Source organism: Colobus angolensis, unplaced genomic scaffold (assembly GCF_000951035.1).
Source record: "Colobus angolensis palliatus isolate OR3802 unplaced genomic scaffold, Cang.pa_1.0 Scaffold186, whole genome shotgun sequence".
Classification (NCBI taxonomy): Eukaryota; Metazoa; Chordata; class Mammalia; order Primates; family Cercopithecidae; genus Colobus; species Colobus angolensis.
The window spans coordinates 1,729,265-1,745,184 of NW_012114999.1; the positions used below are offsets into that span (position 1 = coordinate 1,729,265).

Here is a 15,920-nt window from a genome sequence, read left to right on the forward strand (position 1 = left end):
ACCTACCACCTCAGCCTCCCAAAGTGCTGGGATTACAGGTGTGTGCCACCGTGCCTGGCCACCTAGCTAATTTTTGTATTTTTTGTAGAGACAGGGTTTTGCTATGTTGCTCAGGTAGGCCTCAAACTCCTGGACTAAAGCAATCCACCCACCTTGGCCTCCCGAAGTGCTGGGATTACAGGCGTGTGCCAATGGGCCCGGCTGTCTGTATTTTATTATTTTTTGAGACAGGGTCTCACTCTGTCACCCAAGCTGGGGCGCTCACTGTAGCCTCAACCTCCTGGGCTCAAGCAATCTTCCCACCCCAGCCTCCTGAGTAGCTAGAACTATGGGTGTGCACCACCATACCTGGCTTTTTAAAATTTTTTTTTAATTTTGGAGAGACAGGGTCTCCCTACATTGCCCAGGCTGGTCTCAAACTCCTGGGCTCAAGTGGTCCTCCCATCTCAGCCTCCCAAAGTGTTGGGATTACATGTGTGAGCCACTGCACCAGGTTGCCTTAATCACCATTGTATTCCTGGTAACTCAAACAGCATCTGTCTAAGATCAAAGTGCTGACAGAAAAACAAAAACAAAACAAAACAGTGTCTGGAATATACTGGGAATAGATTAACACATATCTGTTGACTGGCCAGGTGCGGTGGCTCACACCTATAATCCCAGCACTTTGGGAAGCCAAGGTGGGTGGATTGCTTGAGCTCAGGAGGTTGAGGTCGAGACCAGCCTGGGCAACATGGCAGGACTCTGTTTCTACAAAAATACAAAAAATTAGCCAAGTGTGGTTGCGTGAGCCTATAGTCCCAGCTACATGGGAGGCTGAGGTGGGAGGCTCACTTGAGCCTGGGAAGTGGAGTTTGCAGTGAGTAGAGATCTCACCACTGTACTCCAGCCTGGACAACAGATTCTGTCTCAAAAAATTAAAATAAAATAAATGTCTGTTGAATGAATTAATCAAAGCATACAAAATTGAAATACATATAATGTCTCAAAGCTTTGGTTCAAGAATTCTTTTAATAATGCCTTTAATTTCTGGTAAAATTAGAGTACACTATAATTCTGGAATGTTTACTCATAATGTCCATACCTGATTGTTGGGCTTGGTGGATAAGCATTTTCCAAAGTAAAGAGTTTCTGTAACACAAAGGCTGTTACATGCAGGCCCATCAATAACTCCAGTCTTGTACTTGTCACACTAAAAACCAGGAAAGAAAAAAGCAGTTAATAGAAAAATATTCATAAGAAGAAGCATAAAGAGCTATCTATGTCCTTTATGAGAAAGTTCTATGACAAAAAGAACTGAGGCTTTGGACTTCGACAGACCTGGATTTGATCTAACCTGTTACTTATACCTATATGATTATGAGAAAGCTTTTTGCTGTTGGGGTGTGTGTAGAACTTTGAAACTATTTTACCCACTTGACGTGGTCTAAGGTGGTATGTTACGTGACGTGGTCTAAGGCGGTATGTTACCTACTCCTTCCAAGAATAGAGGCACTCTATTTTTAAAAATGGTTCTGGTTACCCGGGAGTTGGAGCTTGCAGTGAGCCGAGATTGCGCCACTGCACTCCAGCCTGGGCGATAGAGCGAGACTCCATCTCAAAAAAAAAAAAAAAAAAAAAAAAGGTTCTGGTTTTAAAATAAATAAAGTTTAGAATAACAAAATAAAGTTACCCCTGTCATGTTATCATCCTTGAGATCACCCAAAAACAAGAAAGGGAAAAAAAAAACCATCCACTCTGAAAAAATAAGGTACCAATGAAACCCTAGGTACAATAAATGAGGATGACCTGCCAAATTCAGTGAAGACTACACCAGAGTCTAGAATTATGCTGAGATTAAACACCTGCTGTGGGCCCCACTCTCAGACAAAGTTGGCAGAGCACCAAGGACGTGGTACATCTGTGGAGCAGAACCACTACCCTGTTTGCAACAAAGGTTTAAGGGGCACAAGCTGTGGGAACTTCCCAGAACTCTATTTGGCACCATGAAATAGTAAGATAAGGCAGGCCTGAAAGATAAAATCCTCAGAAATGTTCTCTTTGCTAGAGGCAGTCTGTTGATGAACTATGGCTGGGAGACAGGGCCACAAGCAGCTTCACTACCAGCTCAGTTTACTGCCCAGTTGCTTCCTGCACATGGCTGGCTGACGGAGACCTCATTTCACTCAGTAATGAGTAATAATCAAAACCAAACAAGCAAAAGATCTATATAGCAAATCTACAAGAATTAGGAAGAATGGAATAGGAAAAGCAAATGTCAGATAAAAAAAATTTTCTAGGCAGGGCACAGTGGCTCACACGCCTGTAATCCCAGCACTTTGGGAGGCTGAGGCGGGTGGATCACCTGAGGTCGGGAATTCGAAACGAGCCTGACCAACATGGAGAAACCTCGCCTTTACTAAAAATACAAAATTAGCTGGGCATGGTGGCGCATGCCTGTAATCCCAGGTATTCAGGAGGCTGAGGTGGGAGAGTCACTTGAACCTGGGAGGCAGAGGTTGCAGTGAGCCAAGATCACATCACTGCACTCCAGCCTAGGCAAGAAGAGTGAATCTCCATCTCAAAAAAAAAAAAAAAAATTCTAGAAGAATGTTGCTATGAAACAGACCAAACATATTGTTATGAATTTAAAGGACTTACTGAACCATTTTAAAATAAGACTTCAAAGCAGAAGAAATGAGGCAATAGAAGTTTAAAATAAGCTAACAGAACTCAGACAGGAAGGAAAATAAAACATCCTAGAAATAAAAGTCACATTATAAATGAGGGGAAAGACAGACAGGGATAAAAGTAAGATTTAGGAGGACTAGGCCAGGCGTTGTTGCTCATGCTTGTAATAACAGCACTTTGGGAGGCTGGGCAGGTAGATCGCTTGAGCTCAGGAGTTTGAGAGCAGCCTGGGCAACATAGCAAGACCCCATCTCTACAAATAATACAAAATAATTAGCTGGGTGTGGGGGCACACATATGTAGTACTAGCTACTTGGGAGGCTGAAGTAGGAGGATTACTTGAGCCTGGGAGGCAGAGGTTGCAGAGAGCCAAGATTGTGCCATTGCACTCCAGCCTGGGTGACAGAGGGAGACCCTGTCTTAAAAAAAACAAAAACAACAACAAAAAACTCTGGAGGACAAGGCTGAAAAATGCAAGCAAAATGAAATGAAATTTAAAAATAAATAAAATGAATTTAAGATACATTTATAGATATAAAGGACAAAGTATATCCACCATATCCATATGAAGGAGAATGGGAACAAGTGGAAAAGAAAAAAATACTCAAAGTAGAATTCAAGGAAACTTCACAGAAATTAAAACACTTTTATCTACAGATTGAAAGGACATACAATGAATGTCCCAAGAAAAACTGACATGAATGACCCCTGTGACATATCCCACTGAGGTTCACTGAACTTCAAAAATAAGTTATCCTTTGAGCATCCAGGTAAAAAGATCAAGGCACCTTAAAGGGGAAACAAATCAGATTGGCCCCAGATTTCTCCATAGCCACATTCAACAGTAGACAACAGTGGTGCAATGGCAGCGGAGGCTTTGGGAAAGGAAGTGAGACCCGCCTGTGTCCTAATAGTCTCATCTGTGAAGGGGATGTTAATAGGTCTTAATTTACAGCATCATTATGAGGATTAAATAGTCTAAGTATAGATCACCTGTGACTTTCATAAGTGCTCAGTCATAGCTATTATTATTTTATATAGCTGAACTTTCTTTTAGTAGGCACCAAATGTTTTTGAACACGTAAGGTTCAGAAAATATAATTTCCATGAGCATCTCTTGAAGAAATTATTAGAGAAGGAATTTCAGCTAACAAAGAGATGAATGGAGAAATGGAATATGAAAGCCAGTTGAAATGGATTGGAATGAAAACAGCTCAGGTAATTGAATTAATAAAAACTGATTTTTTTTTTTTTTTGAGACAGAGTCTGTTGCCCAGACTGGAGTGCAATGGTGCAATCATGGCTCACCACAGCTTCAACCTCTCAGGCTCAAGTGATCCTCTTGCCTCAGTCTCCCGAGTAGCTGGGACTACAAGAATGTGCCACTATGCCTGGTTAATTTTTTAATTTTTTGTAGAGATGGGGTTTCACTTTGTTGCCCAGGCTGGTTTCAAATTCCTGGGCTCATGTAAGCTTCCCACCTCAGCCTCCCAAACTGCTAGATTCATAGGCGTAAGCCACTGTGTCTGCCAATAAAAACTGTTAATATAATACCTGATAGTAGGTGTTTCTTATGTGTCAGGCATTGTTCCTAGCACTATACGTTTATTACCATGACAACAACCCTGGGAGGTGGAACCTATTATCTATTAAACGATAAGAAAACAGAAACAGAAATAACTGTTAAGTAACTTGTTCACAACTACAAAATAATAAAGCCAGGATTCCAACCCAGTCAGTTTGGCTCCGAGCCCACTCTCTTAATGACTACGGTATATTGCTCAGAATGGCACAGGCTCCTCAGGCCTGCCTCCTGCACCCTCCTACCAACACCTTACAGTTTGCTTTGAGGATAAGGGAGATAAAGAGCCCTGCCCATGTGCAGAGTTAAGTGTCCACACCGAGGCGCTGTTGCCCTTCAGCTACTAGTAGTGGAGAAGTTCCTGGACAAGCCCTTGGCTATGACCTGGTTTCTCTTGCAGATCTGTCTGTAGCTAAGAATATTAAGTTTCATCTTCGGGAGAGGAGCAAAGCAATCTAGTTCTTTTTTTTTTTTTTTTTTTTTGAGATGGAGTCTCACTCTGTTGCCCAGGCTGGAGTGCAGTGGCACGATCTCAGCTCACTGCAAGCTCCACCTCCCAGGTTCACGCCATTCTCCTGCCTCAACCTCCCAAGTAGCTGGGACTACAGGCACCCGCCACCACGCCCAGCTAATTTTTTGTATTTTTAGTACAGACGGGGTTTCACCGTGTTAGCCAGGATGGTCTCAGTCTCCTGATCTTGTGATCCGCCTGCCTCAGCCTCCCAAAGTGAGCAATCTAGTTCTTAAACTCAAGTTTGGGAGGTCACTTGGGAGAGGCCCAATGTCTTTCTTCCATCTGGTCAACCTCTGGGGATATTTTAGAAAATGCAGGACCGGCCGGGCGCGGTGGCTCAAGCCTGTAATCCCAGCACTTTGGGAGGCCGAGACGGGCGGATCACGAGGTCAGGAGATCAAGACCATCCTGGCTAACCCGGTGAAACCCCGTCTCTACTAAAAAATACAAAAAACTAGCCGGGCGAGGTGGCGGGCGCCTGTAGTCCCAGCGACTCGGGAGGCTGAGTCAGGAGAATGGCGTAAACCCGGGAGGCGGAGCTTGCAGTGAGCTGAGATCCGGCCACTGCACTCCAGCCTGGGCCACAGAGCGAGACTCCGTCTCAAAAAAAAAAAAAAAAAGAAAAAGAAAAAAAAGAAAATGCAGGACCATCTGTTAGGCATATGTGCTTGGTAGCAGATGGCCAGCAATTTTATTGGTATGTTTCTTCCTTGAGGCAAAGGTGATGGGAATTCTGAGGCCTCATTAGGAGAAGCTTGAGTGAAAGCTCCTGTAGGTATGGTTTAGAGTTTCCAAGGAAGTTATATCATATAGACCACATTCTCTGACCACAAATAAATAAAAAACAAGTGGAACAATAAAAGTCAAGTTGAAGTCCCATAGCTCAAACATGGCCCATTGTGAAAGAAAAGAGACAAAAAGAAATGACTGAAAAACTCTACAATTTTTTTTAAAAAGTAAAAAGTAAAACAAAAAAAACACAAACATATGTTTGGAAACTAAAAAGCACATTCCTAAATAATTTGTGGGTTAAAGTAGAAATTACCATGGAAACACAGAAATATTTAGAAGTGAACAACAATATAGGTATACATATCAAAACTTGTGGGAGGCAGCCAAAGCAGTTCTTAGAGTGAAAATTATAGTAATTTCCAAATTTAAATGCAATGATGAAAAAACCAAGATATTGAATATAAATAATCGCTCAACTAAAGAGACTTAAAAAAACAACCAACCAAAAAAACAAACAAAAAAACAAACCCAACAGACCGGCTCAGTGGCTTACAACTATAATCCCAGCACTATGGGAGATCAAGGCAGGAGGATTGCTTGAGGCCAGAAGTTCAAGACCAGCCTAGGGAACACAGTGAGACCTCATCTCCAAAAAAAATTTTTTTTTTAAATTAGCCAGGCATGGTGGTGTGTGCCTATAGTCCCAGCTACTCAGGAGGCTGAGGAAGGAGGATCCCTTGAACCCATGAGGTTGAGGCTGCCATGATCATGCCACTATATTCCAGCCTGGGCAACAAAGTGAGACTCTTTCTCAAAGAAAAAAAAAAAAAAAAGAAAGCCCAACAATAATGAAAATAAACTCCCAAAAGAAGTAGGAGAAAAGAAATAATAAATGAAGAAATAAATGGAAAAAAAATCAGGCCAGGTGTGGTGGCTCATGCCTATAATCCCAGCACTTTGGGAGGCTGAGGAGGGTAAATCATTGAGTTCGGGAGATCGAGACCAGACTGGGCAACATGGCAAAACCTTGTCTCTACAAAACATACAAAAATTAGCCAGGTGTGAGTGCACACCTGTAGTCCTAACTACTCGGGAGCCTGAGGTGGGAGGATGGCTTGAGCCCTGGAGGTCAAGGCTGCAGTGAAATGTGACTGTGCCACTGCACTCCAGCCTGAGTAACAGAGTGAGACCCTATCTCTAAATAAATAAATACATAAATAAATAAATAAAGGTAGTTCTTTGAAAACTTTAACAAAAAAGATACACCTTTAGCAAGACTGATTATGAGAAAAAGAGGAGAAACAAATATTATTAGGAAAGAAAAGAGTAGTGATGGCAAAAAAATAGAAACAACTTATGGTAATACATTTGAAATAAACAATTTTTCTAGAAAAATATACATAATAGAAAGTCATGCAGGAACAAATAGAAAAGCTGAATTAGATTAATACATATAAAAAATTGAATCAATAATCAAAACTGTTTCCCTCCAAAGAAAGCAGGCCAATAACTCTATGAGAGATTAGTTTATTTATTATTTATTATTATCATTATTATTTTTTGAGATAGAGTTTTGCTCTTGTTGCCCAGGCTAGAGTGCAATGGCGTGATCTCAGCTCACTGCAACCTCCGTCTCCTGGGATCAAGGGATTCTCCTGCATTTGCCTCCCAGGTAGCTGGGATACAGGTGTCCACCACCATGCCCAGCTAATTTTGTATTTTTAGTAGAGACGGGGTTTCTCCATGTTGGTCAGGCTGGGCTCGAACTTTCAACCTCAGGTGATCCACCCGCCTTGGCCTCCCAAAGTGCTGGCATTACAGGTGTGAGCCACTGCGCCCGGCCTTGAGAGATTAGTTTTAAGGAAGGAAAGAAAAAAAGAAAAGAAAAAAACAAAAGAAAAGAACAGACAAGACAAGACAAGACGCAGGCCAGGGTACAGCCTTGGAAGGACTGCAGCATGCCATCCAGATGCAGTACTGGGAGATTTGCCATCCAGATGCAGTTTATGAGAGTGGAAAATGCGTAAGAACGTTAATGCCCCTCAACAGGAGAATGGTTGAATAAATTGTGGTATATTCATAGCACGAAATACTATGCAGTCATTAAAAATGAAAGAATTAGGCCCAGACATATCAACATAATGTGAAATGGAAACAATTTCAGAATGACGTGAGCAGTTTAGTACCATTTTTTTTTTTTTTTTTTTTTGAGGCGGAGTCTCGCTCTGTCGTCTGGACTGGAGTGCAGTGGCCTGATCTCAGCTCACTGCAAGCTCCGCCTCCCGGGTTTACGCCATTCTCCTGCCTCAGCCTCCCGAGTAGCTGGGACTACAGGCGCCCGCCACCTCGCCTGGCTAGTTTTTGTATTTTTAGTAGAGACGGGGTTTCACCGTGTTAGCCAGGATGGTCTCGATCTCCTGACCTCGTGATCCGCCCGTCTCGGCCTCCCAAAGTGCTGGGATTACAGGCTTGAGCCACCGCGCCCGGCCTAGTTTAGTACCATTTATTAAAGTTTAGATACATGCAAACATAAACATAGTATTTATGTACCCCTGCCACATGTAGTGAAAGAAAAACATCATGGCAAAAACTCATACCATATTCAAGATGGTGCTTCCTGTGAAGTGGGAGGAAGGAGAATATCAGGCAGGATAAGACAGCTTCAACTATACTTGTAATGTTTTACTTATTTTTAAAAATGCAGCAAATATGGCAAAAGGTTAAGATTTCTTAAGAAGGTGGTAGATACACAGCGTTTGCCATATTGCTTTTTTTTTTTTTTCTGAGATGGAGTTTCGCTTTTGTTGCCCAGGCTGGAGTGCAATGGCACGGTCTCAGCTCACTGCAACCTCTGCCTGCCCGGATCAAGCGATTCTCCTGCCTCAGCCTCCCGAGTAGCTGGATTATAGGAACCTGCCATCACACCCAGCTAATTTTTGTATTTTTAGCAGAGATGAGGTTTCACCATGTTAGCTAGGCTGGTCTGGAACTCCTAACCTCAGGTGATCTGCCTGCCTCGGCCTCCCAAAGTGCTGGGATTACAGGAGTGAGCCACTGCGCCCGGCTGCCATATTGTTTTTTATATGCCAATACAGTTCTATGAGATTTGCATGTATATATATCTTAAATTCTCACAATCTCCCTATGGAATAGGTATTACCATTATTTCCATTTTATTGATAAAGAAACTGAGGCAAGAGAGGTTAAGAAGAGGATAAGAATTTTACAGAGAGCAGGTTAATGGCAGAGTTGGAACCTGAGCCCAGATAGTCTGTCTCCAGAGCCTGTTCTTTTAACCACTAAGGTAACAGAACCAGGATTATTTATGTTGGAGAGGACCATGCAGAGCAGGTTTAGTACCAACTGTGTCAGATGACCCCCCGAGTGCACCCACTAAAGGTGTCTCTGGTCATTCCCTCCACACAAGCAACTCACAACAGGGCTAGGACTTTCATCCTTGTTTCCTGAGGACTTTGCACAATGCCTGACACATAATCAAACAGATAAAAAAGCACTTGCCAAATGGATGAATGAATGAAGTGTATGCTGGGTTTTTATCCAGAAGTAGGGCACTCTATCATGAACAATTCATGGGATTGGACTTAAAGAGTGATACCCTTTCACTGTTCTGATCTTGGGCTCCTGAATCTTAAGAAACACTTTATCTTAACTCTGTTCAATGTCAGGATTTAAACATGACTCTTTCCACAACAACTATCTTCCAATAAATCATCTTGGGAGTTTATATTTCTTTCCTGAGCCTTTTTTTTTTTTTTTTTTTTTGAGACTGAGTCTTGCTCTGTCGCCCGGGCTGGAGTGCAGTGGCCGGATCGCAGCTCACTGCAAGCTCCGCCTCCCGGGTTCATGCCATTCTCCTGCCTCAGCCTCCCGAGTAGCTGGGACTACAGGTGCCAGCCACCTCGCCCGGCTAGTTTTTTGTATTTTTTTAGTGGAGACGGGGTTTCACCATGTTAGCCAGGATGGTCTCGATCTCCTGACCTTGTGATCCGCCCGTCTCGGCCTCCCAAAGTGCTGGGATTACAGGCTTGAGCCCCGGCCCCTGAGCCTATTTTCTTCCTCCCTTCTTTCTGTATATTCTCAAATCTAACATTATTTGTGTCCATGTTATCGTCCCTTGTGGAAAGCTGGATGATTTGAAGGCAGATCCTTGGTTACATTCATCTTCAAACCTCTCCTCCTCTCTAGCACACAGCACAGTTTGGTATTTAAGTGTTCAGTAAATGTTTATTAGATAAGCAACATAAATAGTGGTTTTGGCTTTAAAATCTCATTGAGGATTAAAGTGCATACGTTTCTATAATATTTAATTTTTTTTTTTTTTTTAAATAGCACAAACATGGTAGCTCATTAGTAAACGTATTGGAAAGCAGTAAAAACTAGTCTGGCATTCAGCTACAAGAGTGAAATTCTAGTTCTGAGCAAAAACCTCAGGCCAACCATTCATCAAAGAGGTAGTTACAATGAGCAGGCTCTTCCATTTGTGGCTTCCATCACAAACCAAAAGCAAATTTCCCACATGCTTGTATAGAAAGGATGGTTGGCCACGTACTGTTTCGTTTTGTTTTGTTGTTTTTCAGGCACAGCCACACACACAAACTGTAATTACTGTCAGCAAACGATATTCTAAATAAAAAGACACAGAAATTATAGAGAACGTTCCACTTTATCATAGGATAATCAGCGAAAACATCAAAGGTTTTCCTGTCCTAAGATTTTTCTTTACTCGGGTGATTCTCCTAAATGTCTCTCTTGCTTGCACATACCTCATCACACCAGGAGATGGCACTCTTTAGTTTTATTTGACGAAACCCACTGCGTTGAATGAATAATTTCATGAACTATGGAAACTACCACAAGGGGGCAATAACGATGAACAGATGTACACTACTAGATTTTAAGTAATTTTCTAAGATTTGTGTTCTAAAAATGTATTTCAGACAAACTCATCAATTTTTCCTAAGAAAAAAAAATTGCAGAGTTGGATTCTTAACAATGCCTGAAAATCTTCCACACCTCTAATCAACACCTTCTCCCGTTCCCCGTATCGACGATATTAAATCTTCACCATTTTCTAGACTTCCACTTCAGGTTCACATTCTCATCCTCTCAGCCATTAAGAGTGCTCAAATCTCTCTCTCCCCTCCCCCCCAACACACACATACTCACCACTCTTTCCTTCCTTCGGTTATAACAGAGTCTGCAATTTATTTTAAAATTCCTCAGCACAGTTTAATATATGTGTGTAAGCTATAGTCCAGATGCCTCTCATATACAAATCAGGAATGCACAGGTGCTTGGCTAGAGCTGTAATCAGGAAGCCAATGCTCGAGGCAGCTACTCTAAGCGCTTCCACATTCCTTATCTCCTTACTTTGATCAAGATTGGTCAATTTCTGAGATTTTTGCTAATTAGGAAATCTGGCTTTTATTGGTGAAATTTGTGGTTTTCTCTTGAGACAGGGTCCCACTCTGTTGCCCAGGCTGGAAGTGCAGTGGCATGATCAAAGCTCACTGCAGCCTTGACCTCCTGGGCTCATGCAATCCTCCCACCTCAGCTTCCTAAGTAGCTAGGATTACAGGTGCATGCCACCACCATGGCTAATTTTTTTTATTTTTAGTAGAGATGGTGTCTCAATTTGTTGCCAAGGCTGGTCTCAAGCTCCTGGCCTTAAGCAATCTGCCTGCCTCGGTCTCCCAAAGTGCTGAGATTACAGGCATGAGCCACTGCACCCGGCCTGTGGTTTGTTAAATAGCATGATAAATGTTACAAGTGAATGATAAGTGGTAAAATTAAAGGTATCTAAAATATATGGATTGGTTAAAATATGAGATATTCCATACCTTTTTATGAAGAGGGTTTAATAACTAGTTGAGGCTACAATCTTTACCTTTAGGGAGGTACCTGGAGCTAACAGTTTTACAGTTAGAGGTTCTCAAACTTTAGAGAACTTCAGATTGCATGGAGGGTTGATTAAAACACAGTTTGCTGGACCTGTCTCAGAGTTTCTGACTCAGTAGGTCTTGCATTAGACTGAAAATATGCATTAATTTTAAGTGCCGACGCTGGCCTAAGAGACCACATATTGAGAATTATTGGTTCAGTATTTCTAGTGGCCTGACGCTAATTGTAAGGAAACACAAGCCTGCCTTTGAAGTATCGTTGCTTTTATCTTGACTAAATCTTTCATGCAAGTTGATAGACCACTTAAAAGGGTAGACTTGGGGGCCAGACACAGTGGCTCACACCTATAATCCCAGCTCTTTGGGAGGCCGAGGCAGGTGGATCACCTGAGGTCAGGAGTTCGAGACCAGCCTGGCCAACATGGAAACCCCATTTCTACTAAAAATACAAAAAAAAAAAAAAAAAAAAAGCCAGGTGTGCTGGTGTGCACCTTAGTCCCAGCTACTGGGGTAGCTGAGACAGGAGAGTCACTTGAACCCAGGAGGAGGAGGTTGGAGTGGGCTGAGATCGTACCACTGCACTCCAGCCTGGGCAACAGAGCAAGACTGCATCTCAAAAAAAAGAAAGAAAAAGGCAGAGTTAGAACTTTAATAAGTTTACAGGCACATTATATGAAATGTTTCATGACTGCTTGAAAATAAATTTATTGCAAATAAAATGTTTTATGACTGAATAAATGTCTACATGTCTAGCAGAAATTGCTTTCATACAGCCTAGTAATAAGGTTGTATGGGGGTACTTAATCCTCACTTACATCAAACATAGGTGGATCCTGTTTCTTCCCTCCCTCCTTCCCAATCTCTATGTCTTTTTTTTTTCTTGACTTATTACAGTGACTAGGATATTCAGTAATATGTGAATAGAAATGAGAATGTATATCCTTGCTTTGATCCTAATCCCAGAGATTATATATTCAGATTTTCACCATTACATATGATGTTGGCTGTGGGTTTTTCATAGATGTCTTTTGTCAGGTTGAGAAAGTTCCCTCCTATTCTTAGTTTGCTGAGAATTGACTGAATTTTGTCAAATGCATCTATTTAGATAATCATATATTAAGTTTTTCTATTCTCTTTTTCTTTTTTTTTTGAGACAGTGTCTCACTCTATCACCCAGGCTGGAGTGCAATGGTGTGATCTCAGCTCACTGCAACCTCTGCCTCCTGGGTTCCGGCAATTCTTGTGCCTCAGCCTCCCAGGTAGCTGCTGGGACTGCAGGCAAGAACCACCAGACATGGCTAAGTTTTGTATTTCTAGTAGAAATGGGTTTTTGTCATGTTGCCCAGGCTAGTCTCTAACTCTTGGCCTCAAGTGATCCACCCACCTTGGCCTCCCAATGTGCTGGGATTACAGGCATGAGCTGCTGCGCCCAGCCAATACTCATAACAGTTTTAACAATGATCTCTGACTTGCAAATTTTAGTCCTTATATTATTTAACCTCCTTCAGCATTTGTTCTGGTTGACCACAGTTTTAAAACTCTTTCCTATGGCTTCTCTCTTCATGTTTTCCTCCTCCTTCTCCAGCAACTCTCTTTTATCTTTTTTGAGACAGGGTCTCACTCTGCCACCCAGTCTGGAGTGCAGTGGCGTTATCACACCTCACTGTAGCCTCAACCTCCCTGGGCTCAGGTGATCCTCCCACCTCAGCCTCCCAAGTAGCTGGGACTATAAGCACGCACTACCACACCCGGCTAAGTTTTGTATTTTTTGTAGAGACAAGGTTTTGCCTTATTGCTTAGGCTGATCTTGCATTCCTGAGCTCAAGTGAACCACCTGTCTGGTAACTCTTTATGAGTGTTCTTTATGGAATTCTCTTCCTTTCTCACCATCTTAAGTATTAGTGTTTTCCAGGGTTTTGTTCCATTTTCCTTGTGTTCTCTGTATACCATCACCAGTGACATTCCCACAACTCTGAGGAATCCTGGTTCTATCCCAGCCTAGGCCTTTTTGCTGAATTAATTATCCAAGTGCTACCTGAACATCTATTGTCTTGATTTGGATAACCCAAAAGCAATTCACACTCAGCCTATCCAAGACTGAACCATCACACCCTGCCCTCCTCTGTCCCAAGGGTTGTCCTCCTTTACGGCCTGCCTCAGTGGAAGGTGCCATCAACCACCTAGGTACCGAGGACGGAAGCAGAGTTGTCCTAAAGTTCTTGTTCTTCCCCATTTCCCCAAACTCAACTGGTCACCAATTGCTGGCAATCAAATTACTTCCTTCATATCCTTTGAGGTTATTTCATCCCTTCCATTCCCACTGTCAATGCCATAGTTTAAACCCTCGTCACTTTGTGCCTGGATTATTACAACTGCCATAAAACAGATCCCCCTGCTTGTGCTGTCTCCTATCTAAACCACCCTCTCCACTACAAGTAGCAAAATTTTCCTAAACATAAATCTGATCAGTCACTTCCCTGCTTAAAAACTTCTACTGATTCTCTACTGCTCTGAAGGTAAAAGGCAAATTCCTTACCATGATATACAAGGTCTGTTATGAGTTTGACCCTGCTTCCTTCACCTCTGCAAATTGCCTTTCATCTTCTCTGCTCTAGCTATGCTATGCCTGGAATGTAGCATTATTTCTTATGTTTGTAGCTTTGCACATGCCTCCTTCTGTCTGCAATGCTCATTCATCAAAATTCAGCTCAGATGTAACCTTTTCCAGAAAGTCATCTGGGTCCTTCTTCATTGGGGTTTCCGAGCAAAATATTGCTTAGGATATACTGATGCTGAAAAATTATTGTTGTTTATTGGCAATATTTGGGATATACTTATACTCAAGGTAGTCCTAGTTTATTTTAAATTTGAATGTAACTGAGCGTCCTGTATTTTTATTTGCTACCTAGCAACCCTACTCCCAGTCTCATGTATGTGCTCCTCCTTTTTATTTTTCCATATCCCCTACTAGTCTGTAAGCATCTTCAGGGCAGGGATACCTCTCATCTCTGTATCCCCAGGCTCCAGCACAGTGCCAGTAAGCAGACAATAAATATTTAATTGAAATAAAATGTTTTATTGCTGGCTTGTTTTTTCTAAGTTGGCTTTAACCCTTAGTCTCTTTCTTGCTTCACAGGAATGAGCTAATCTTAAAAGTGATACCGCCTGTGCCAGGATTACAACAAATATCACAAAATATAAGACAGTGTAGCATAAGACATGAAGGCCACCAGAAGTGCTACTATGATTTAAGATTGGCCGGGCAGTGGTGGCTCATGCCTACAATCCCAGCACTTTGGGAGGCTGAGATGGGGGGAATCAATTGAAGCTAAGAGTTCAAGACTAGGCTGGGCAACATAGGAAGACCCCTGTCTCTATAAAAACAAAAACAAAAACAAAACAAAAAAAACCCAAAAAAATCAAAATAAAATAGAGATTTCCTTAGAATAGGGTTTATGTGTGTTAAGATTTCAAATAAACTTGTTTAATAATTTTTTATAAGTTCATAAAGAAGTTGGTATAAAGGGAAAAGGGTTATACTTTTCTTAAAAGGAAAAAAGCTTGTACTTTAAAGCAGTGTGTTCTCGCCAGGTGCGGTGGCTCACGCCTATAATCTCAGCATTTTGAGAGGCCAAGGTGGGTGGATCACTTGAGGTCGGTCAGGAGTTTGAGACGAGCCTGGTCAACATGGTGAAACCTCGCCTCTAATAAAAATACAAAAAAATTAGCTGGGCATGGTGGCGCTTGCCTATAATCCCATCTACTCCAGAGGCTGAGGCAGGAGAATCTCTTGAACCCAGGAGGTGAAGGTTGCCGTGAGCTGAGATGCGACACTGCACTCCAGCATGGGCAACACAGTGAGACTCCGTCTCAAAAAAACCAAAAAACCAAAAACCAAAACCAAAAACAAAACAGTGTGTTCCAAGTAGGACTGGTTCAGTATATCTCAAAAACACAGGATAATGGCAGAAAATATACGTGTCAAGTTAAATAATAATTGATCCTAAGCAAAGGCAAAGCTAAATGAAATACAGTTAGCTATATATCACTATCTAATTGAAAACATGGTTCCAAACATCTTAAATTTAGTATATCTTATGTTAGTTGCTTTAAGCAACAATCCATTATCCCAAGAAATCAAATTTCAAAAGAGACTGTAATAAAACTTAGAGGCCCTTTTATTTTTTAATACTTCCATTTAAAGGATGTGCTCATATAATGGCCACAAAGGTTTGCTAGAGTAATGTAGTGAGTAATTCCTCTTTATTACCCAGGTAGAAACTTAGAATTTGCTTGCATAGAGGAATATGTCAGAAGAGATCAATATTAAACAATGTGGTCCTGAGAAATGCATAGAAGGGGAATATTCTTCTCTGCCTCTTTTTTTCCCTTTATGAAAGAACCCAACAAACAAAATATCTGTTTTTTGTGTCAAGAGAATCTTACCTACAAAGTCAAACTGTAAAACGTCTTTATGGGTAAACACCAAATAGGATTTGCT

At 41.7% G+C, this 15,920-nt stretch overlaps 1 protein-coding gene across 4 annotated transcripts in view; it reads right to left on the minus strand.

Annotated features, from left to right (window-relative positions):
• Positions 1-15,920, minus strand: part of FAM69A (family with sequence similarity 69, member A) — a 35,953-nt gene that overhangs the window by 7,058 nt on the left and 12,975 nt on the right. For all 4 annotated transcript variants that reach the window (XM_011939987.1, XM_011939989.1, XM_011939986.1 and 1 more), the window contains one exon: positions 1,085-1,192. In XM_011939987.1, coding sequence (XP_011795377.1) covers positions 1,085-1,192 — 108 coding nt within the window. The remainder of the gene's footprint in view (positions 1-1,084; positions 1,193-15,920) is intronic.